Source organism: Rhineura floridana, chromosome 2 (assembly GCF_030035675.1).
Source record: "Rhineura floridana isolate rRhiFlo1 chromosome 2, rRhiFlo1.hap2, whole genome shotgun sequence".
NCBI lineage: Eukaryota > Metazoa > Chordata > Lepidosauria > Squamata > Rhineuridae > Rhineura > Rhineura floridana.
In genome coordinates this window covers 129,117,096-129,141,034 of record NC_084481.1, presented here as the reverse complement: position 1 = coordinate 129,141,034, position 23,939 = coordinate 129,117,096, and the positions used below count along the sequence as shown (strand labels likewise).

Below are 23,939 nucleotides of genomic sequence, written 5' to 3'. Positions count from 1 at the left end.
TCCTAGCCCTCCGACTGTTTGATTTTTACATACTATTACAAAACTGCAAGAACCTTTGCTTCTGTGAGTATAGTATTGTTTGCAAAGTGTTACAAATGCCGCCCTGGGCTCCTTCTAGGAGGAAGGGTGGGATATAAATTTAAGAAATAAATAAAACAAATAAATTTAAAGAAAATAAAATGTGGCATAAAAGTAAGACAGATAAACAGAAAATATAAAAGCTCATAAAATATATTTCTGCATTCCCTAAGTGAGTAAAATTCTGTGACTACAACAAAATAGTTTTCTTATAATTATCTAACAAACACTAAATCTGGATGCATCTTCTATTACTCCCCCATCAGGGACAAAAGCCAATTATTTTGATTACTCTATGACTTTTCACAGGGGGGGGAGTATGCTTGTGACGCGTCCTTCCCTGGCTCTCCCTGTCAGGTTCCTACTGCGCGTGGCTACTGCCTGTCACTAGGCACCACCAGGGACTCCACCAGTCCGGACCGATCTCTCTTATGGTTTCTCTCCCCGCTCTAGCACAGATCTCAACAGATCCCCCTGCTAGGCAACCACCAGTAACGTCCCAATACTAGTATTCCCAGAGACTCTGAATACAGGTATTGTTATTCTCTTCACCGCTGCCACCATTTGTTACAGTTCCCCTTCAGCCTTGGTCATTACCTTACCCTCCCTTCTGGTCTGTGAAACCCCAGCCAAGGATCAGGCCTTTGGTAAACCAAATTAAGTATTTATTACAGATAACAAAGCTAACAAGATTAACAAGATTTCTTCTTAAGGCACATAAGCATATGGTTTTACTCAATACTAATCCAAACTCCACCTCCCTCCTGGTAAACAACTCTCTAAACCCCACCAAGCAACCCACTCAGTTCTCTTCTCCCCCCCAGATTCCACTCTCACTCTTCCTTTTATACATTCAGCCATTTTAAACACTCAGCCAATCATCTCGCATTCTACTGCCCATTCACTCCCCCTCTTTCACTCCACTTACCATGTATCTTCTAAACAACTAACACTTACCATATATACATTAATATAGGAACATCACATTTTCCCCCCCTTAAACAACAGCAGAGTATTATTCCTGTTCCAGGATTTATACGTCGCGTTAACAAATAAAAGTCTCTATGGGGAAAATGTCTTTCTTTGTTCCTCTGTCTGGTCACGTCACTGCAGTCCCAGCCACTTGCCTGGAAAGTCCATCGGCCAGTACATTGTCCTTGCCTTTGATGAACTGGAAGTCCACTTGATAGTCCTGTAGGGCCCAGGACCACCTCTGCAGCATAGTGTTATGGTTTTTCATAGTCTGCAACCATAACAAGGCCCGATGATCCGTAGTCACTGTGAATCTTCGTCCCCACACGTATGGGCGCAACTTGTTCAGTCCCCACACGACCGCTAGGCACTCCTTCTGGACCGACGAATAGTTTTTCTCCCTCGGCGTCAGCTTGCGACTCAGGTACGCCACTGGATGTCTGGTGCCTTCTCTCTCCTGTAGCAAGACGACTCCCAGCGCCAGGTCCGACGCATCTGTAGCCACGATGAATGGTTTCTCATAGTCTGGTGCTATTAATATGGGTCCTTGGCATAAGGCTTGCTTCAGTAGATCAAAAGCCTTCTGACATTCATCCGTCCATACCACACGCTCAGAACACTTCTTCTTTGTTAATTCATGCAAGGGGGTTGCTATTTCCCCAAAATTTCTCACAAACTTCCTATAAAATCCAGCCACACCCAGAAATGCCCTTACTTGTTTTTTGGTTAAGGGGATCGGCCACGCTTGTATTGCCTCCACCTTGCTCCATAAGGGGGTGATTTTCCCACTCCCCACCTTATGTCCTAAATAGATTACTTCCTTTAGTCCAAACTGGCATTTCTTAGCTTTTATTGTGAGGCCTGCTTTTCTTAAGGCCTCCAATACTGTTGTCAGGTGTTGGACATGCTCAGGCACCGACTTGCTAAAAATGGCCACGTCATCGATATAGGCCACTGCAAAATCTGACATGCCTCGCAACACAGTATTGATTAGCCTCTGAAATGAACTTGGTGAGTTCCTTAGTCCCATGGGTAAGGTCACAAACTCATATAACCCATCTGGTGTACTGAAGGCAGTTTTGGCTCTGGATTGCTCGTCTAGTTCCATTTGCCAAAATCCTTTACAGAGATCTAGTGTAGAGATAATGGTTGCTGCCCCCAATAACTCTAACATTGCGTCTACCCTAGGCATAGGATACGCATCTGGGACAGTAATTTTATTGATTAGCCGATAATCAATGCAAAACCTTGTCGTTCCATCTTTTTTCGGAACCAGGACAATACTTGAGGCCCAGGGACTGATGGATTCCCTGATCACTCCTAATTCCAGCATATCTTCCACCTCCTTTTTGATCTCATTCAAAACTTTCCCATTCACACGGTATGGAACAGATCTGATTGGGGCATGATCTCCAGTATCAATGGAATGTATAACTATACTGGTTCGGCCAGGTTTGTTGCTAAAGAGATTCCTATAGGTTTTCAACACTCTCAGAATCTCTTCTTTTACTTCCTCCTTCACCTCCTCTGACCATTCCACTTGATCTACCCCTCCTTTGTCTTTGCTTTCCTGTACCAAATCTGGAAGTTCAGGCCCACTTCCCTCAGGGAATAAGGTAACTTGCAACACCTGTGCATCCCTGGTATGGTAAGGCTTCAACATATTTACATGAACCACTTTGCTTTTGTTTAATTGGTCTGTGGTAATTACATACGTCACTGTGTCAAGCCTTTCTCTGATGGTATATGGTCCTTCCCAGTTAGCCTGTAATTTGTCATGTTTCCTGGGTATGAACGCCATAACCATATCTCCCACATCATACACACATTCCCTGGCTGTTCTGTCATACCAGTAACGTTGCTTCTCCTGTGCTTGACTCAAATTCTTTTCCACCACCTCCATCATTGATGTTAATTTATTGCGGAATTCCAATATAAAATCTACTACAGATGTTTTGTACTCTCCCAGGGTTCCTTCCCATGAATTTTTTAATAGTTCCAAAGGTCCCCTCACTTTTCTAGTGAACATGAGTTCAAAGGGTGAGAAGCCTGTTGACTCCTGAGGGACTTCTCTGTATGCAAATAAGAAGCATCCCAACCGTTCATCCCAGTCTTGTGGGTGATCTTGAACATAGCTTCTGATCATGCCCTTCAAAACGCCATTGAATCTCTCTGTTAACCCATTAGTGGCGGGATGGTAAGTAGTGGTCTTTAGATGTTTTAGACCACAACATTTCCACATACATTGCATCACTTCTCCCATGAATACACTGCCTTGATCCGTCAGCACTTCATGAGGGAAACCCAGCCTCATAAAGATTTTTAATAAAGCCTCTGCCACTACAGGGGCTTCCACGGATCTTAGTGCTTCTGCGTCTGGGTACCTGGTGGCAAAATCCACCACCACCAATAGATATTTCTTGCCATGCCTTGTGGGTTTGGAAAAAGGGCCCACCAAATCTATTCCCACTCTATAAAAGGGTTGTCCAATTATAGGAAGGGGCTTTAAGGGTGCCTTAGTCTTTACTCCACTTTTTCCCACCTTTTGGCATATACCACAAGACAGACAATGTTGTTTTACATCTTTGGAGATGTTTGGCCAATAATAGTGTGCAGCCAATCTCCTCTTGGTTTTTTTTATTCCCAGATGTCCTGCACATGGGACATCGTGGGCTACCTCTAGCAATCTGGTTCTGTATTTGCTAGGTACTATTAATTGCTTCACTGGTTCACATTCATCCTTTCTCTCAGCAGGCATCCACAGTCTATATAAAATCCCATTCTCACACACAACTTGATTCCTCAGTTTGTCAGTGAAAGGAATCTGTTGGGTCAGAGCTTGTTCCTTTATCTGCTTCAAACTTATATCTTTTTGTAGCTCTTCCCTGAATTGATCTGCCTCATCATTATCAGAGACCACTTGATACAGTTTGTCTCCTTCAGCAGGCCTGCTAGTGGTTGCTATGGTGACCTGAGGCTGGTTAACAGATTCCACCCTGTTTGTTTCAGCCCCCCTTAATATGGCTTCTTTTTCTCTGCCAATTTGCTGTCTGGTCACTACATAGATCTTTCCTTGGGCGCCCATTACATCTCTTCCCAGTATTACTGGTTCTTGTTGCTGGGCATTAATGCCTACTTTATATCAGCCCTCTCAGCCTCTCCAAGTCATTTCCACCAGGGCCACAGGCAAACTTTCTGGTTGACCCCTCACTCCTTGGATAGTCACAGTTTCCTGAGGTAATATTACCTCAGATTTTATTAAATCTGGCCTCAGTAATGTCTGAGCGGCACCAGTATCAAGCAATGCCCAATAATTTGCCCCTTGTACACTCACTTCCTCTCTCAGACTTGAATCAAGGTCTGTTACTTCTGTCCAGTTTATCTGGCAGAACTGAACCTTTTTCGCTGTTTCTAAAGCCTTGGGCTCTGTTTTCACTGCCCTTGTCTGAGCAGAATTACTAATGGGGTTGGCAACCTCACATTGAAAATGTAGGTGCCCCAGTCTACCATATTTGTAGCATAATTTCTCCTCACTTTTAGGGTACACAGATCCACTCTGGGGTGTCCTGTGCCCTTCAGATTTTACTGGAGGACTCACTCTCTGTGATACCACATCCCCTCTGCCAGCATTATATGGTCTGGGTTTAAAATCTCTTGATGTTTTCCCCACCCAGCCAGTTCTGTTGGAGGCGAAGTGATCCACCATCTCTGCGGCCTCCTGCACCGATGTAGGGGAACGGTCTTTGACCAGGAGCCTTATTTCTGGTGGTAACTGATGGTATAATTGATCCAATATCATGAGGTTTTTCACCTCCTCCACAGACTGAGCTTTTGCACTTGTCAGCCATTTCCCAAATATGTCCATCAGTTTTGCCCCCAGCTCCACGAAAGACCTCCCTGTCTGTATCTGGCAGTTTCTGAAAAGCTTTCTAAAATGATCAGGCCCCAGTCTGAATCTTTTAAACACTGCTTCTTTGAATTCAGCATAGGTGACGGGCCTGTCTGAGGGGAAATATTGGTATACCTCAGCCAATTCCCCTTTAATCAGGTTTGATAAATACTGCCTGTACTTATCTTCAGGTAGCCCCCACAACTGAGCTGCTTTTTCAAAGGTGCTGAGGTAAATTTGAGGATCTTGACCAGGCTCATAGACAGCAAAGTCCTTTGGAGTAATTTTTATTTTTGCTCCATCTCTGTCCTTTCTTGTTTCATCAGAATGAAACTTCTCTCTTTCAAATTTTAACTTTTCTACTTGTAATTCGGCATCCACTGCTCGTTGCTTCTCCCTCTCCTCAAACCCCATTCTCATTCTCTCAGTTTCCATCTTCAACTTCTCAGTTTCCATCTTCAACTTCTCAGTTTCCAACTCCCTCTGCTTGTCTTTCCCATCAGCTTCCATCCTCAATCTCTCAGCTTCTAACTCCCTCTGCTTGTCTTTTTCCTCAGCCTCCCATCTTAACTTCTCTCTCAAATACTCTATATAAGCGGGATTGCTTAAGTATCTTTCTGGGGTCTCTTCCCTGACAGGTTGTTTTTGCTGGGCAGTTGCAAATCCTATAAGTGCTACCCTCAATTCATCTACCCCTTTACCCTCGTGAGGTAAATTGAATGTTATGCACTTCTCCACCAGCTCCTCTCTTTTCATTTTTATGTATTCAGCCATGGTGTTTGAGTTCACTCACTCTTTGCCACACACTCTTTGCCAGTCACTCTCACAAGTAATCTTGTTTTGTTATTTCTGTTTGCCACACAACTATTAGGGATTGTCTAGTATTCGTATCTCACTGCTACAGCCAACACCTGTGACGTAGTCTCCTTTGTCACCACGTGTCTTTGGGACTCTCTTTGGTTCATATCTGGATTCTCTGTTACACAACTGGGTAGGGATGGACGAGAATTTCAGTTCAGTTCACATTTCAAGCCAAATCAAATTCGCACTTTCCAAAACAATATGAGAACCAAAACATAGCCACCCTTCGAAATTCACACTTATTTGAATTTTGTGATGCAGTTCGCCAACCAAACAATGTTTAAAAAATGCATATATTAGGGGAAAGTGTGCATAAAAATAAAAATATAACGGAAAATAACAGGTGAAATAACATGCAACAATGCATACGACTAGAAATGGCTTGCAAAAATGTGTACTTTAGTAAAAAATGCTTACCAAAAATTGTTTATTAGGAGAAATTCACACTAAAATGATGAAGAATCTTCATGAGGATTTGTTTTAAAAACAAAATTCACAAATTGCTGCAGAAATACGGAGAAATGAATTCATGATTGAAAAAATGAGAAACCGAGAGAACCAAAATTGGCAGATCTTTCCATCCTTACTACTGGGTACAGGTTGCATCTAGTTTGGTTGACAATAAAAGAAACTGTGCGCATGTGTATAAATGCTTTTCTATATTATATAGAATTATTTCTGACACAGTCACAGATGGGTAGGGTGGTGCTAAATGGAAGATGTTAATAGAGGAGGAATTGTTCTAGAAGACTCCCAAACCAGTCTGGGGTATTGCCTTCATTTTCAGTGCTATAGATTTTAGTACCAAACCACTTTTTATTGTTTGGAAAGCTTCAAAAGTAGCCTACTGCTAGACAGTATTGATGAACAGTACAGTCTGTTTCCATTGTATGTCAATTCTACATGTGTTCGTTCATAAGCCTGTCCTGTACCATTTTCACATTATTCAGTATTTTTTGTTTTAAAAATCATAGAATAATAGAATCATAGAGTTGGAAGGGGCCTTGTAGGCTATCGAGTCCAACCCCCTGCTCACAGCAGGAAATCCACAGCTAGAGCATCTCCCGCAGATAGCTGTCCAGCCTCTTCTTGAAGACATCCAGCGAAGGGGATCCCACCACCTCCCTAGGCAGTCGGTTCCATTGCCGAACTGCCCTTACTGTCAAGAAGTTCCTTCTAATGTCCAATCTGAATCTACGCTCCTGCAACTTAAAACCATTAGACCTAGTCCTACCCTCTGGGGCAGCAGAGAACAAATCTGTAACCTCCTCTATGTGACAGCCCTTCAGGTACTTAAAGAGTGTAATCATGTCACCCCTCAGCCTTCTCTTCACCAGACTGAACATGCCAAGTTCCTTCAACCTTTCCTCATAAGACTTGTTCTCCATATCGGCTATCATCCTCGTCGCCCTCTTCTGAACCCGCTCTAACTTGTCTATATCTTTCTTAAAATGAGGCGCCCAGAACTGAACGCAGTATTCCAGATGAGACCTGACTAATGCAGAATATAGTGGGACTATTACTTCCCTCGACCTGGAAACTATAGCTCTGTTTATGCATCCCAAAATCGTGTTTGCCTTTTTTGCCGCAGCATCACACTGCTGGGTCATGTTCAACTTGCGATCCACTACAATTCCAAGGTCCTTCTCACACGCACTACTGCTAAGCCGGGTATTTCCCATCCTGCACCCGTGCATTTTGTTTTTGTGGCCTAAATGCAGAATCCTGCATTTGTCTTTATTGAATGTCATTTTATTAATTTCAGCCCAATTTTCTAATCTATCCAGGTCCCTTTGGATTTTATGCCTGTCTTCTATTGTGTTAGCTATCCCTCCCAGTTTCGAATCATCCGCAAACTTCATAAGGCTTCCCTCCACCCCATCATCTAAGTCATTGATAAAAATGTTGAAGAGTATCGGCCCCAGGACAGAACCCTGTGGCACTCCACTTGAAACCTCCTTCCAGTCCGAAGCAGAGCCACCGACGGCCACTCTTTGAGTACGGTTTTCCAACCAGTTGTGAATCCACCTGACAGTATTTCCATGTAGTCCGCATTTGACCAGTTTGCTAATCAAAAGGTCGTGGGGGACTGCATACATACATTCATATTTAAATAAATATTCTATCTCCATATATGCATTTGAAAATTTATTTTATCCTGAAGTCTATATTTTTACATTTTGTTACTTTATTTGATCCAATAACTAAATCAGAGACTTCCAATAGCATCTGTTATGAACCACCCTGTTCAGATCTTGTAAGTTCAGGTCTGTGGCTTCCCTTATGGAATCAATCCATCTCTTGTTTGGTCTTCCTCTTTTTCTACTCCCTTCTGTTTTTCCCAGCATTATTGTCTTTTCTAGTGAATCATGTCTTCTCATTATGTGTCCAAAGTATGATAACCTCAGTTTCATCATTTTAGCTTCTAGAGATAGTTCTGGTTTAATTTGTTCTAACACCCAATAATTTGTCTTTTTCGCAGTCCATGGTATCCGCAAAGCTCTCTTCCAACACCACATTTCAAACAAGTTGAAAATTATGTCATTTCACGCACTTCCGGGAAGTGGTGCTGGCTGGTGGTTGTCTCTGAGGGAGCTCTGCCTCAGAGGAAGCTTTTTTCAGGTTAAAAGCCAGCCAAGAGGAATCTTGGACTGGCTTAAATGTTCTCCAAGGTATAGGAGAACCGATCAGATCTTCCACAAGACTTCGTTGAGCTGTCGGCGGCTGGAATTGATCAGGAAATTCCTGAGATAAGAAGGCAAGCCGATCGGCTGAAGACGGAGTCAGGAATTCCACGCAAGCTGAACTGGAATAAAGCGAAGCGTTTTTTCTTCTCTCAAAAAAAAAAACGTTCTTAACCAGCGAGCCCACTTCTGCCTAAACCTTATCATTCGGCTTAAATTACTGCAATAAAAGGGATTTGTTTATGAATCAGCAACTGAGAAACCTGGGTGAGTCATACTTTTTCTCTTTTAAATATAATTAAGGAAGAAAGAAAATATAAACAACTTATATACTTTTTTTACGACAAAAAGCTGGCTTGAATTTGGACTTTTAAAGTTTAAAAACGGATGAGAGGTAATTATTATATTTTGGACTATTTTTCTCTTTGGACTATTTCTTGTTGGATGAATCCGCTGCTCGTATATGCTACTAATTGTTTAGTCTTGGCAACCAGAATTGTTTTGCATTCTTGGAAGCAGATAAGGACTGTGTTGTGCTGGCTGGATTTCAATAATAGGCCTGGAATATTAACTCTTCTTTTTGGTGGAGGGAAAAAAAGAAAAGAAATAGACTGCCCTTAGGTTCTGAAACAGTGATTAATATTAGAAATTAAAGGCCTCTTTTTGAAAATGACAACTAAAAAAACAACCAAGGCCCAGGGGCGAAGAGGTTCTATTGATACACAGGAAGAGGATATACCCCCAGAAATGTTTCAAAAAATAATGGAAGGGATTAATGCTATAAAACAGGAAATGAAACAGGAAATGAAAACTGAATTGACAGATATTAAAGACTATATTAAAACACAAGTGGATGAGATTAAAGGGACAATTGGGCAAATAAAGGAAGATGCAAAAAATACTAAAGAAAAGGTACAAACCTTGGAGAATAGAACAGATATACTAAATCTGGAACTAGAAAAAAATTTGGACTATTTAGCTGTGACTGAAATGAGAAATAAAGAGCATTGTTTGAGATTCCGTGCAATCCCTGAGGAAACAGGTGAAGACATTAGAGATAAAATTGTTAATGCTTTAGTAAAATTTCTGGACTTGAATGAAGATAGGATGGAATTTGAAATAGACAAAGTTTATAGAATTAACTCCAGATATGCAACAATGAAAAAAATTCCAAGAGATGTGCTTGTTCATTTCGTAAAGAAGACGACCAGAGATATGGTTTTACAGCAACACTTTAAATATACCTTTAAAATTGATGGTAAGGAAATACTGGTGATGAAGGAAATTCCTATTAGACTTTTACGTAAGAGAAAAGAATATGCTTTCCTTACAGAAAAACTTAAGCAATGCAAAATTCAATTTAGGTGGGACGTTCCAGAAGGAGTGATTTTTACATTCAGACAACAGAAATACAGACTGAATACTGTTCAAAAAGCAAGGGACTTCTTGAGAAAAGCTTCAAAAGATATGGAAGAAGATAAACTCAAAGATATGGATATAGTTCCTGGGAAACAAAGTCAACAAGGATATGCAGAGGAGGGGAAGGAAGATGATGGATCAAAAGGAGCATCAGGCAAATTTTAAAATACACGCTTAATGATGGATTACAAATACCTAACTTGGAATATAAATGGAGCCAACACGGCGCAGAAGAGAAAGAAAGTGTTTCATTATTTGAAAAAATTAAAATTGGATATAATTTGTTTACAAGAAACTCATATTCAGAAGAAAGATTCCAAATATTTGATTTGTAAAAATTTGGGTGAAGAATTTATTTCAGCTGGACCAAAAAAAAAAAATGGAGTTGTTCTCTATATTAACCCACAATTGCTTCCTAAATTGGTATTATTGGACGATAGTGGTAGATTTGTGGGGGTTGAAATTACTTTACAAGGTACAAACATTTTGATAGTGGGTATTTATGCCCCCAATGAAGATAAAACAAGGTTTTATACAGGACTTATGGAAAAATTGTCAGAGTTTTCATATGAGCATTGGTGTGTCATGGGTGACTGGAATGGGGTAATCTCACCAAAAATTGATAGGCTTTCTGAAAAAAATATCAAAGAGACACAAGGTAAATTACCGAAGATTTGTTTTGAACTCATGGAACATTTAGAATTGGTGGATACCTGGAGATATATAAATGATAATGCAAAGGAATTTACTTATTTTTCAGAAAGACATAAAACATTTTCGAGGATTGATATGATTTGGATGTCAAAAATTTTAGCGAAGGATATTTTTAAAATGGATATATTACCAAAAACTTTTTCGGACCACAATCCTGTGATATTAACTTTAAAAAAAAAAAAATCTTGGATTTAGATGGAGACTAAATGAATCTTTATTACAGAATGATAAAGTAGTACAAGAATGTAAGAAGAAATTAAAGGAGTTCTTTGAATATAATTTATATAAAGGAACAAGTGAAAATATTGTTTGGGATACTAGTAAGGCATTTATGAGGGGATACTTTATTAAATGTAATTCTGAATTAAAAAAAAAGAAACAACAGAAAATGCAATTAATTTTGGAAGAAATAAAACAAAAAGAGGAAGAATTGAAAAAGAATCCAGCTAAAGTTTCTATTGTAAATCAAATTAAAATGTTACAGAAGCAAGTATCAATGTTGACAGTTAGAGAAATTGAAAGGAAATTAAATTTTGCTAAACAAAGAACTTTTGAATTTGCAAATAAACCTGGGAAATGGTTAGCATATAAATTAAGAAAAGAACGTCAAAAAAATATTATTTTAAAGATACAAGAAGGAGATGAGACGCTGACAGATAATGTAAAAATCAAAAAGATTTTTCATCAATATTACTCAACATTGTATAAGTGTCAAGAAATTCCATCTGAAAAAATAGAAGAGTATTTATCTAAACAGAATTTGCCGAAAATTACAGATTTTCAGAGACAAGTTATTAATGGCCCTATTACGTCAAGAGAGATATCTGAAGCTATAAATAAAATTAAATTAGGAAAGGCGCCAGGACCAGATGGGCTATCTGCAATGTATTATAAATGTTTGGAGGAAGAACTCTTGCTACCCTTACAGTCTACAATGAATTCTATTTTGCAAGAGGGAAAGATACCGGATAGTTGGAAAAATGCTAATATAACATTAATACCTAAAGAGGACCAAGATTTAACTAAAACAAAAAATTATCGGCCAATATCTCTACTGAATAATGACTATAAAATTTTTACAATGATTTTGGCTGAAAGATTGAAAATAATATTGCAACAATTTATTCAGGAAGATCAATCAGGGTTTTTACCTAAAAGACAATTACGTGACAACGTCAGGAATGTTTTGAATGTGTTGGAATATTTAGAACAACGAAATGATAAACAAGCAGCTTTGATTTTTTTAGATGCTGAAAAAGCATTTGATAATTTGAATTGGAAATTTATGTTCCAGGTTTTGGAGCAAATGGATTTTGGAGACAACTTTATAAAATGGATCAGATCGATTTATACATCACAGAAGGCCCAGATAATTGTTAATGGAGACTTAACGGATTCATGTGAAATACAAAAGGGTACAAGACAGGGATGTCCATTATCTCCCCTTTTATTTATTCTGGTTTTAGAAGTGCTGCTTAGAGATATAAGGCAAGATAAAAGGATTTCGGGATTAAAAATAAAAAAAGAAGAATATAAATTGAGAGCATTTGCTGATGATTTGATAATTGTACTAGAAAACCCTTTGGAAGGAATTCATATATTGATGGACAAATTAAAAGAATTTGGACCGTTAGCAGGATTTAAGATCAACAATCAAAAAACAAAGATGTTGGTGAAAAATTTAACTTTAAGGGAACAGAAAGAGTTAATGGACAAGACAGATTTTACAATAGAAAAAAAGTTGAAATATCTAGGCATCATCATGACAAATAAAAACTCAAAGCTGTTTCATAATAATTACGAAAAATTATGGACAGAGATTAAGAAAGACTTGCTAAGATGGGATAAACTACAACTGTCATTAATGGGTAGAATATCTGTGATAAAAATGAATGTATTACCGAGAATGATGTTTTTGTTTCAAACAATACCTGTAATATCCTCTGATTTACCTTTTAAACAATGGCAAAAAGATATTTCTAAATTTGTATGGCAAGGAAAAAAACCAAGAGTTAAATTTAAATTACTTCAAGACGCTAAAGAAAGAGGAGGACTGGGATTACCAAATTTGAGACTTTATTTTGCTGCCTGCTGTTTAGTCTGGATAAAGGAATGGATCTTATTGAGGAATAAAAGACTATTGGATTTGGAGGGCCACAATCTGAAGTGGGGATGGCATGGATATCTATGGTATGACAAAGTAAAAGTAAACGTAGACTTTAACAATCATTTTATAAGACGTTCTCTGTTGAAAATATGGAATAGATACAAACCAAGGTTTTATTCGAAAATACCATTATGTGTCTCAAGTCAAGAAGCGTTTTATAGAAGAGAAATGTCTGGAAAAGAGAAATGGTTAACTTATCAAGAACTATTAGAAAATGTACATGGAGAATACACAATGAAAGAGAGAGAACAATTGATAAAGGAAGGATATAGTTTTCATTGGTTTGCCTATTTACAATTGTTAGAAAGATATAAAATGGACAAGAAAATGTATGGGTTTGAAATAAGTAAATCTGATTTTGAAATAGGTTTGTATACAAATGATGAAAACATAATTGCAAAAATGTATAAACTTTTATTGAAAATGGATATGGAGGAAGAACAAGTAAAAGAGTGCATGGTAAAGTGGGCAAAAAATTTTGGTCATAACATACAAATGGATCAATGGGAAAATATGTGGAAAAAAGGCTTGAAATTTACATTATGTTATAATCTTAAAGAAAATTTTTATAAAATGATGTACCGTTGGTACATGACTCCAGAAAAGCTGTCAAAAATGTATAGTAATGTCTCTAATGTTTGTTGGAAATGTAAACAACAAGAAGGATCTTTTTATCATATGTGGTGGTCATGTAAAAAGGCGAAATTATTCTGGGCACAGATAGGTAGGAAGATGCAAAAAATTTTAAAGATAAATATTCAGTCAAAACCAGAATTTTTTTTACTGGGTTTTATGGATAAACAAATAGAAAAGAAATATGGAAGAATATTATTATATATGATTACGGCAGCAAGATTATTATATGCACAAAAGTGGAAAATGGAATCAATACCAACAATGGAAGAATGGCTACTGAAATTAATGGACTTAGTAGAAATGGATAAATTGACGTGTTTACTTAGAGAAAAATCGACAGATACATTCCTTAAGGATTGGAAGCCTCTCTTAGACTTTTTGTCGAAAGATCAAAATAAAATGATGATACTGGGATTTGATGATTAATTAAGACAGCTTATGGAGAAAAGGGATTCTGTATGTACATATTAAGGGACAGGTTTGATGTATATTATATACTTATAGCTGATCTGTGACAAATCGGAAGTCAACCATTTTATTTTTATTTTTTGTTGTAGTATTGTTATGTTTTTTCTTACTTTGTTTTGTTTGTTTTTTGGAAAAATTTGAATAAAAATTATATATAAAAAAAAAAAAAAAGAAAATTATGTCATTTCACGTAAAAATGATGACCAAACAAAATTCTCCTCTATCTCTATTTGACAGTGGCAACTACTTTAGCTAACAGCATTACTGTAAGCACTACCGGATCAAGGCAATTTACTTGGAAGTAAAGTTCATCAAATTGCTTAGGATTAGGTTATAAGACTATTTAGGGAACCCAAAATTTTAAGAGAACAGTGATTAACTTAAATTTAAAGAAAAGGAAGGACAGACCAAGTGGAAGTCTCCACTGTGTCAGAATTATTTTGTTGGTGAACTTCCCTTTGCCAGCTACTTAAATAACTGTATCAGGCACAAGAAGGAGGGTCTGTGTGCCCAGGCCCACAGCACCTGCCTGCATACCCCACCTACCTCTCCCATTGCAGTGAATGCTGTGAGTGCTGCACGTGCATGCCTGCAGTCAACCAAGATGGCGGTGGGGGCTTCCCTAAAGGGCTGATGCCTCCGACACCATCTTGGTTGATGGCACACATGGGTGCTACACTGAGCGCATGCACATGCCTGCCACCAACCAAGATGGCGGCAGGGGCATCAGCCTCTTAGGGAAGCCTTGGTCGCCATCTTGGTTGATAGCAGGTATGCATGTGCAGCACACACAGTATTCACCGCAATGGGACAGGTAAGTGGGGCGGGCGGGCAGGCATCATGGGCCTGCACAGTCTTTATGCAGGGTAACTGGGAGTTCCCTTTCTGTGATCTGCAGCAGGATCGAGAGCAGATGCTGCCGTGGATCATGGAATGGGAATGCCACCCTCCCACCCTAAGGAGGGGCCCTTCAGGAGCCCTCAGCCAGGGCCCAACCTGGCCACCCTCTGGTTCTGGCCCTGATAAGGAGTTACAAATGATCACCTCCATGCTGATCTGATCCCACTTTACCTTGTATATATAGAGCACATTGAACTGGGACTAGGGATGGACAGATCTGTCTGTTTCGGTTCTCTCAGTTTCTCATTTTTCCAATGATAAATTCAGTTTTCTACATTTCTACAGAGATCTGCAATTTTTTTTTAAAAAAATCCTCATGAAAATTCTCCACCATTTTAGTGCAAGTTTTTCCAAATAAACACATTTTTGTAGGCAGTTTTGACAAAGGTACACATTTTTGCAAGCCATTTCTCATCATTTCATGCCTTTTTGCATGTTATTTTCACTCATGTATTCATTTTTATGCACACTTATCCCTAATATATGCATTTTTGTAAATGTTCTTTAGTTGGTAAACTGCATCCCAAAATTCTAATAAATGCAAATTTTGAAGGATGGTTCTCATATTATTTTGGAAATTGCAAATTCTATAAATTCTGCTTGAAATGCGAACTGAATCAAAATTCTCACCCATTCTTAACTGGCACTATATAATTTAAACTATAACAAAATATTTAGATGGAAAAAACTGAAGCTGAAACTTTAAAATCCTTCTTCCAAAATTATGTAAATGCAATTAGGATTTTTCTTCTTAATTTTTCAATAAAGGAGTTTGAAAACAGTGCACAGAGTCTGAAGTATTATATGAATGAAAAGCAGCAACAGTCTTACATTATCCAAGGAGGAACGACAATTGGGATGACTGGTGCATTAGAAACACTGCTGCATCCATGGCTGGATGTTCTTTTCTTTTTTGCTCTTCCATTCCCAGGTTTGCACAGCAGAGGGGTCCACATCATGCCCTTACCTGTCAATGGGCTGGCTTGGGATTCAGTAGATCCTTAGCCAGTCCTGAGCCACCCCTATTTCCAAAATGCTGTGTTTCAAGACCTTGCACCAGCAGTACATCTCAAATAGCTTGTGCCTTCAGAAGGCACAGCAGGGAGTTCTGCAGTAGTGGATGGATCCTCCCAACTGATGGAGCTTAGTGGAGCCAGGCAGAGGGATGCCTCTGCCAAATCCTAACCCTTTCCAGGGTTAGGATTGGGTGTGTGTATGTGTTAGGATTACTCTCTAAAATTTTTATTTACTTATTAAATGAGCATCAAAAAGCTGTAGCCATTCTTCAGTTCACTACTGTTACTTCCCCACCCCCCTTCATTCATGGAAGTTTTAAAAACTTATATATTCTATCTTGAAACATTCCTGAAGCTCTTTAAAAAGAAAACTTTCTTATATTTAGGGGGGAAACTGTATACAATTTTAAGATGATAACAAAACCTTTAGAAGTGTTGATATTTTATTAGCTGCCTTAGGACTACAAGGATTTAAGTGTTTTTACAAAAACACCACCATAACAATAAAAGAGGAGTCATTTGATGGTTTATTTAGTCATTATAACCTTTAGAAAGTGTCAAGCCTTTGTAAAGTGCTTGCTTCAGGCTGTAGTTTTACAAGATATGCTGTGTATTGGTCAAGCCACCCTGATTCTTGACCCTGAACAGATTTAGGAACTGAGTACAGCAAGCTCACATCCAAGCTACCCAAACTAGGTACTTTTACCATCTGTTTCAAACTCTCAATCCACCTCCTACGAAATTGCAAAATCCATTTCTGTCATGCTGCTCAATCAAACAGTTCTCAGACTTCCAAATTACTTCATAGTCTGTTTTAGGACACCCTACAGCAGGCCTACATGAATTAGCTGCTGAAGTGAAACTTGTAAAGACTTAGTGAATATTTCTAAAGTTCAAAAGCCACTATAGCATGTCTACATGGGAAGAGGAATGGGCCCAGCAAATGGGTACACCCCTGCCCCCAGAACGGTGCTTCACACACACACACACCGATTTTTTTTGGAAAATCGTCTTTTTAATTTGTGACATAACAAACAATGACAGTCTTCAGTTTGTTTTAAGAAAAGGAGGAATTTAAGAATAGGACCCTGTCAAAAATTCAGTGCATAAGGCAGGGCAAGTGCACAACAAAAGCCTCATCTGGAAGGCCCCCAAAAGTTTGCTCACTCAAGACTTTCCCTGACTGAAGGGGGATTTTTCATGATCACAGTCACCCCATAATTACTTAAGTGATCCTGAGAAAACCAGCCTGTAGAGTAACATGACCCTTGAAGAGTGAAATATTAGAACTTTGTATAATGGACTAAAGTTAGTCTCCACCTCTTAGACTTTCTTTTTTTTCTGCTTTTCAGTTTCAGCCAGAAAAAGAAGCATGTTTGTTAACTTCAAGTAAGAGTTTCTTTATCCCCCAGTTGTTATGATGAGTAGAGCTGAATTGGATGCTTACTGCTAAAGGGTGAAAAAAGGAGGTAACTTAAAGTGATCTGGAAAAAAATAAACTCGACCCTAAGCTACCCTTTACTCTTTTAAAGCATTCACTATACTCACCATCATAGTGGCTATTTTTTCTTCATTTTGTTGAGTACTTGATAGCAAAGGATGAAAACAGTCCTCGAGGAATAGAAACACTGTTGTGCTCACTGCAGATAATTGGCTGGCCAGCCACCTAAGCTGTAGCTCAGGCCTAATTTCTGATTTTCCCCAATGTGTGCAGCCCGGCATGAGGCCTTTTCAGGGGTTCCAAACAGAAAAATCAACCCAGCAACCATAAAAGAAAATATCCAGTGGCTTTCCACAATTAGTTTCCAATCGCTTAGTTAGACCTTTACATAGGAACCAGTTGCAAGATTTTTCTTTGATGGTCCAACAGGAAGGTAAATCTAAAGATCAGGAACAAGACTAGAAAGAGGGACCCTCAACAAGGAGTTAACAAACACATCCCAAAGTATTTATTTTCTCTCTGCCCTTCCCTAAATTTGTAGTATGTATAAGTTTGTTTTTCAGGTGAAATCTAAAACTGAAATACCTAATCCAGCATTAAAGCTAAGATCAGGAGCTCACTGCCATACCAAAGTAGTTAAGTTCATGAAGAATCAAAACACAGGAATGTACCTGTTACAGAGGACTGTACCTACAGGCAAAGTCAAGCTTTTAAGTCTGGCATTCCTGGGAATCTCAAAAAAGGGTGAGACAATTCAACTTCTTAGATATATCATAAATGTTTTTGTTTGTTTTACATCTTTTGGCATTCCCTTGTTCACTGTATCCTTAACATCCTTTTTTCTTATGAAAAAAATAGCTGATTAATTCCTGGTGTTCATACTGTATTTTGACCTTTACATTGCCCATTATGTGTGTTAACACATTCTCTGCATGCAGGAGGGGTGTGGGGAAAGGTCACTGCCTTTCTCTTCCCCTGGCCTGGGTCTCATATTGTCTCCACCACTGGAGGGAGGACTGGCTGCCGCTATGTGCCTCCCCTACCTAAATGCCACACCTAGAAATGTGGCTGTCCCACCTCACAAGGAAGGCTGGCTGGGTCCTGTCCCCAGCCCGCAGACACCAAAAACAGAGAGCAAAAAAGAAACAAAATTTCAAACACCAAAGATGGCTAGTGCATGAATAAGTTGTTTCTCTAAACATGTATGATACTTCATTTAAGCATTGCTAACATCTGAGACATTTCTCCAGGGCATGCTGCAATGTAACACATACACACACACCAAATACAAGTGGATTCAGATGGGGGAGTGATCTGAATGATGAGGAGAAGGTTGTTTGAAAAATCTTCCCACTTTGTGACCTGTTTTTAAAAACAAACTTCTAGGATTCTTTCATGCACAAGCTTAATATTCTAAACAGGTTGATGACAACAGGGTTTTCTAAAAAAAAAACTAAATAGATTTTCTCCGGAAAGGATAAATCTAGATTAAATTGGGGCACGGGGAGGGAGGCATTCTGATGAAAAGAATACCATGTGAATACTGCATGCATGAGGAACACTGATTCCCCAATAAATACCTATATACAAGCATCCCTAAAGAATTGTTGGGAGGATTGGCATGGTTCCTGCATAACTAAGGGAAGTGCCTTAGACAGCAGCTGAGGCCACTACAACACAATGTAAGGCCCGTCATGAGGCATAGGAGTATCCCTACTTTTGCCATGCCATGCCATAGGGACTGGCCAGTCTGCATTTAAAATATTTCCTGGTTCATGTACCCAGTCTTGTGATCAGTCTGGGCTGCTGATCCCCATAGCACTTATATTTTTTACACTGTCTCATGTTTTTTGGACGTCTTCCCCTGCTCCTCTTTTTCTATGCCTACAAACGATGCAAAATGGAATCCTTTATTTACCAGCTGTTACGCAGAGCATTCTATTCTGTGAAATGCAGATTGCTGCTTCTTCATGAGCACCTTCCCTGCAAGGAAGGCGCTTGTGAAGATGCAGCACCCCACAGGATCAAACCTTCCTTTTTTTCAGTTGGAGTGGGGAGGAGACACAGTGTTTCCTCCTCACGATCATACGTTTAACTAGGGCAACCCCCCTAATTAAACATTAGTTCCATACCCAAATTGATCCAGGACCAGATATGGGGAAGTGCGGGTGATCCCTAAGTTGCCATAGGACTGGGCAGCCCGATCCAAGGGTTCCAGATGAGGCAGGGTCCGGGAGGGAGGGGTCTGTGCACTGCCCTACTGGCTAACGTTGTGTATATACCACTTCCCAAAGCAATGGTGGGAGCACACTGTATGCAAAGTAAATGGGAGTGTGTACAACAGCCCCAGAAACCATCACTGATGATTTATACTACTGTAATGCACTCTATTTGGGGCTACCTTTAAGGATTGTCCAGGAGCTTCAGCTGGTTTTGACTAGTGAAGAAAGTGATATTCATGCTTTACCAGGCATTTCCTAATGAATGTTACATCAGTATCTAAGCTTAGCTATTATGGTGGTGAAATGCCTTTTTTTCCAATACTCCATAGTGTTTTGCCAGTATCCAGGATTCTCACTTCTTGCCAATTTCATCTCTCCTTTTAACCTCTGAAATCCCCTCAAGCAAAGGTTGCCAACCTTTTTAGACCTGTGAGCACATTTGGATTTTTCACTGAGTGTTGTGGGCACCGTTCCCTCTGGTTACGTCTCCCTCCCCTCCCCCAGATCAGCCTCCCCCACCCCCACTACACACAGAGAGACAGAAAGAAAATGACACAGACACAGAAAGAAAGAGACACAGACTTCACTTTTCCAAGAGATCTAGGTAAAAGTCATATCCAGTAGAATTAATCTGAGCCTTGAAAAGCAGCATCACTCTTTCAACTTCCTCCTTCAGCTCTATGTACTTTTCACGTAAGAAAAAGGTAACCACACTCTTCACCTCATGATTAAGGGGGAAATGAGGGGGAAACCCAGAGGATATGTGGGTGCCAGGGGAAGACCTCAAGGGTACCATTGCACCAATAGGTGCCACATTGGCAACGCTGAGTCCTAAGGGTTGGGGACAGTTAATCCCTTAGAAACTACCTTCCTCCATCGTTCGATTATACCATTCATGCTGAACAGCAAAGGCACACAGAAATGCATTCTTGGTGGCTGCCTTGTGAATGTGGGACTCCTTTTCACCACAGACCAATTTAGCATTTTCTAAGTGTTCTGTAAAATTCTGTTTATGTTGGCTTCCATCTGCTAAGGATAACCAGGCATGGTGAAACTGTAATATGTTTAATGTATATTTTATCAAGCTCATTTTGTTTGTTATATTGATCTGTTGCCTTGTGCAATGAGCCTCTAGGTGATATACAATAAAATATAAAACAAACATTAAAGCATATTAAAATTCCAGAAAAATACAAATAATTCAAAAAAACTTAAACAAGGGGGGAAAACAAGTATCAACACCAGCACTATCATATAACAATTATACCTCCAAATGCCAACTAAAACTAATCACCATCAGATTAAACAGGGAGTAAAACTAGAGGTATTTAAATAATATTAAAATGCAAAAATATGTTAAAAGGCCTGGGAGAATAAGAATGACTTCAATTGCTTTATATTTTGAATTAATTAGAAATCTAAATAAATAAATACGTAAATGCACCTACCCTTCTCATACGCAATTCTTCTACTGCCTCCAGAAAACTTGTTTTAAAATCTAAAAGCTGAATAGAAATCAGTGCTTCTGAGGAATTTTGTAAAGTATATGCAGGTGCTTCCTTATTTAAGTCATCATCCATTTTAGAAACTATCTAAAAAACAAATTGATGTAAAAAAATTTCAAATGAAAAGTAAAGAATATCATTCAGAAACAGCTACATCTGAAAAACTGCAAGCACTGATGCTATAATTTAAAATATTATCTCAAACTTTAAAACATTTAGTTCACAATCCATCCAGTCACCCTTTGCATCCTTCCATCCCCTCCTATTCACACTGTCCCACATACAGAAGTTTTCTGCCACCAATCCCTTCATCCTGTTGCTAGCCTTCCCACAAGGAGAGAGTTGTGCTTGTTGTGAGTCAACCTCACATCCCAACTGGTCAGACTCTTTATACTTAAATAGAATCTGACATGCTATGGTCACTATGTCAGGGTTAAAACAATAGCAACAGTAGCAAACATTTATATACTATAAAATATGCTTGTATAGGGCCCAAGCACGATTTTTGGAGGCATATGTTACATGTTTTTACTGACTCAGTACAAACTCGTAACATGGGCCCCCTACCATACATATACCATGATCACATCCTATACATATAATCTAATGAGTCGTGAAAGGAAGGTTTATATTTTAATTCTGAAATTACATTTTATACATTTCTTAAGCTTTTCTAACATGCTCCACCCAGCCTTTGGCAACAAAGCTTACTATTTTGTAATTTTTTGGGTGGTCTTGTTGATCCTGTTGATGTTTTTTTTTACTATAATAGACTAGTGAAGCTGCAAACATTTTATAAATAGAGCAATTAACTTTAAAGCCGTATTTTCTTGCATTTTTAATTGTAAGGTTATGAGTTATGTCCAGAAAATCATTTTTTCTTGCAACTGTAGTTTCTGATGAGTGCTAACTTGCTGAAAACTATTTCAGCTTCGGCCACAGCACTGGCAGTGTGGGGAAAAAAATAGGGCTATGGATACTTCACTAAAAATTATTTGCAGTATATCTTGAGCAGCACAGGCTACCACTGTCCCTGGGATCAATGTCCCTGATTATTAAGATTATTATGACTGTCCCAGTAATGCTTTGTCTCTTCCAGTCACTGTTCCTCCTCCCTGCCTATGCACAAGGAACTCTGGTACTGGTAGTTCTTGAGAGACCATATAATATAGAGAACCCCAAAATCTCTTGTCTTTCAAACTAGTTTAATGGCACAAGCACATTGTCCGTTCTAGAGAAGGGCCTGAAATGTTCAGAATGTTGCTTGTTTTGCTCTGCTTCTGATTGGTTCCAGCAAAACTCACAAGATCGTAGATAATAGTTACATTGGGCAAGAAGTTTTCATAAATATCTTCAAATATGACTTATAATTTAGCCTCAATTTTATACCTTGTGGTAATGGAGTTGAAGCCTGGGCCAACTCCCCTGGATCTCCAGTCCCTGGTTAAGCATACCCTTCCCCACCACCAACACCAATGCTTAAGCATTGTGCATTTAGATCGGCAAAAGTTAATATATACACTGTAATATAAGCTTTAGTATAAGCAAGCTTAACTGAAAATTTTCTAATTTATTCAATGTTTGAGTGAAATTTGGGCTCCCAAAACTTACATATTTGTAAGTTAATTGAAGTAGTATTAGCAGGGATTGCTGCTACTCCTGTAATGCAATTGCGTGACTGGGAAAAATGGACCATATGCAACTAACTCATTGTGCTAGCAGAAGCCAGCACAATAATTCCCTCTAGCGCAACAGGACTTTCCCACTCTCCTCCCCTGCACACACTGCACTTTCCCGAATTTGCTCTAGAGGGTTGGTAGAACCCACAGAATACCATGTGGATGGAGGAAAGGAGGGAAAGTTCTGTTTGTTTGTTTGTTTGTTTATTATTTGACCTCGCCCTTCCTCCCAGCAGGAGCCCAGGGCGGCATGTTCAGTTGCGCTAGCAGGAATCCTTGTACTGATGGAACTATCTCCTTAGCACAATGTTGAATACAACCCAGTATGTTTAAGACATAAGTGTGTATTTATTATAGAAATGTGTGTTATTGTTTATTTGTTTCTAATAAGTACACAATAACAAAACCCAAACAATACGGGAAATCAATTTATTATCTTGAAGATACCTTTAAAAAAAAAAAAAACCTGCTCAGCACCAGTACAATTATCCATCACCTTCTCCAATCAGCTACTCAAAATAATCAAAATTTTATATTCCAGATTGAATAATGATACAGTGTTATCTTGAGAAAAAACAAATATATTTTAACATGTGAAACACTTATCCTATAAAAATACTCCATGACTTTACAATCTTTATTACAACATTCATTCCCAACGAAAAAATACACTTAGAATGTTTTACAAATGGAAAGCAGAGGCCATTATGCAGCAGTGTGGTGGAGGTGGAATATGAATCCATGTTTAAGGTTTGGATCAGAGCAGAATCAGGATCAGGATCAGAGCAGAACCAGTGTTAGGGTAGAAACACACTCACTGTTCTGCTGGTTCCAATGCTCGAGTGCATTTGTTTGTTTGTTTAATTCAGCCTCAGATTTTGCAACTGATCGGTAGATCAACCCATTCCCCCTCCAGGTGTGGCTAATGGAAATGCTTTGTTCTGGTGACGAGTGTGTTTACAGCCTTAGACAGCGTCCCGGCCTTGCCTACTCTCACCATTCAGGGCTGGCTGGAATGGGATTTTCTGTATCAACTGAGATAACAGCTGTCTTAGGAAAGGTGGTATGTGGCTTCTCTGAAAAGATCCAAAAATATGCACAGAACACTGGTTTATATTTTTTTAAAAAAAACATATACCCTCCTTCAATAACAGCTTTAGCATAATTGAAGTTAACAGACCTGTTGTTTATATTTGTCACAAACAATAAAAATTCCACTTCCTAGCACACCGTTCATGCCAGACAATGGACTGATAGCTCATTCAAATAGATTTTTAAAAACAGATAC

The 23,939-nt window shown here is 38.9% G+C and overlaps 1 protein-coding gene across 1 annotated transcript in view; it reads right to left on the bottom strand.

Annotated features, from left to right (window-relative positions):
- The window catches only part of LOC133378305 (coiled-coil domain-containing protein 73-like), a 67,649-nt gene extending 46,602 nt beyond the window's left edge, over positions 1 to 21,047 (bottom strand). The window contains exon 1 of the mRNA XM_061613125.1: positions 20,916 to 21,047. Within this exon, the coding sequence (XP_061469109.1) occupies positions 20,916 to 21,047 (132 nt within the window). The remainder of the gene's footprint in view (positions 1 to 20,915) is intronic.
- Positions 21,048 to 23,939: the final 2,892 nt, after the last annotated feature.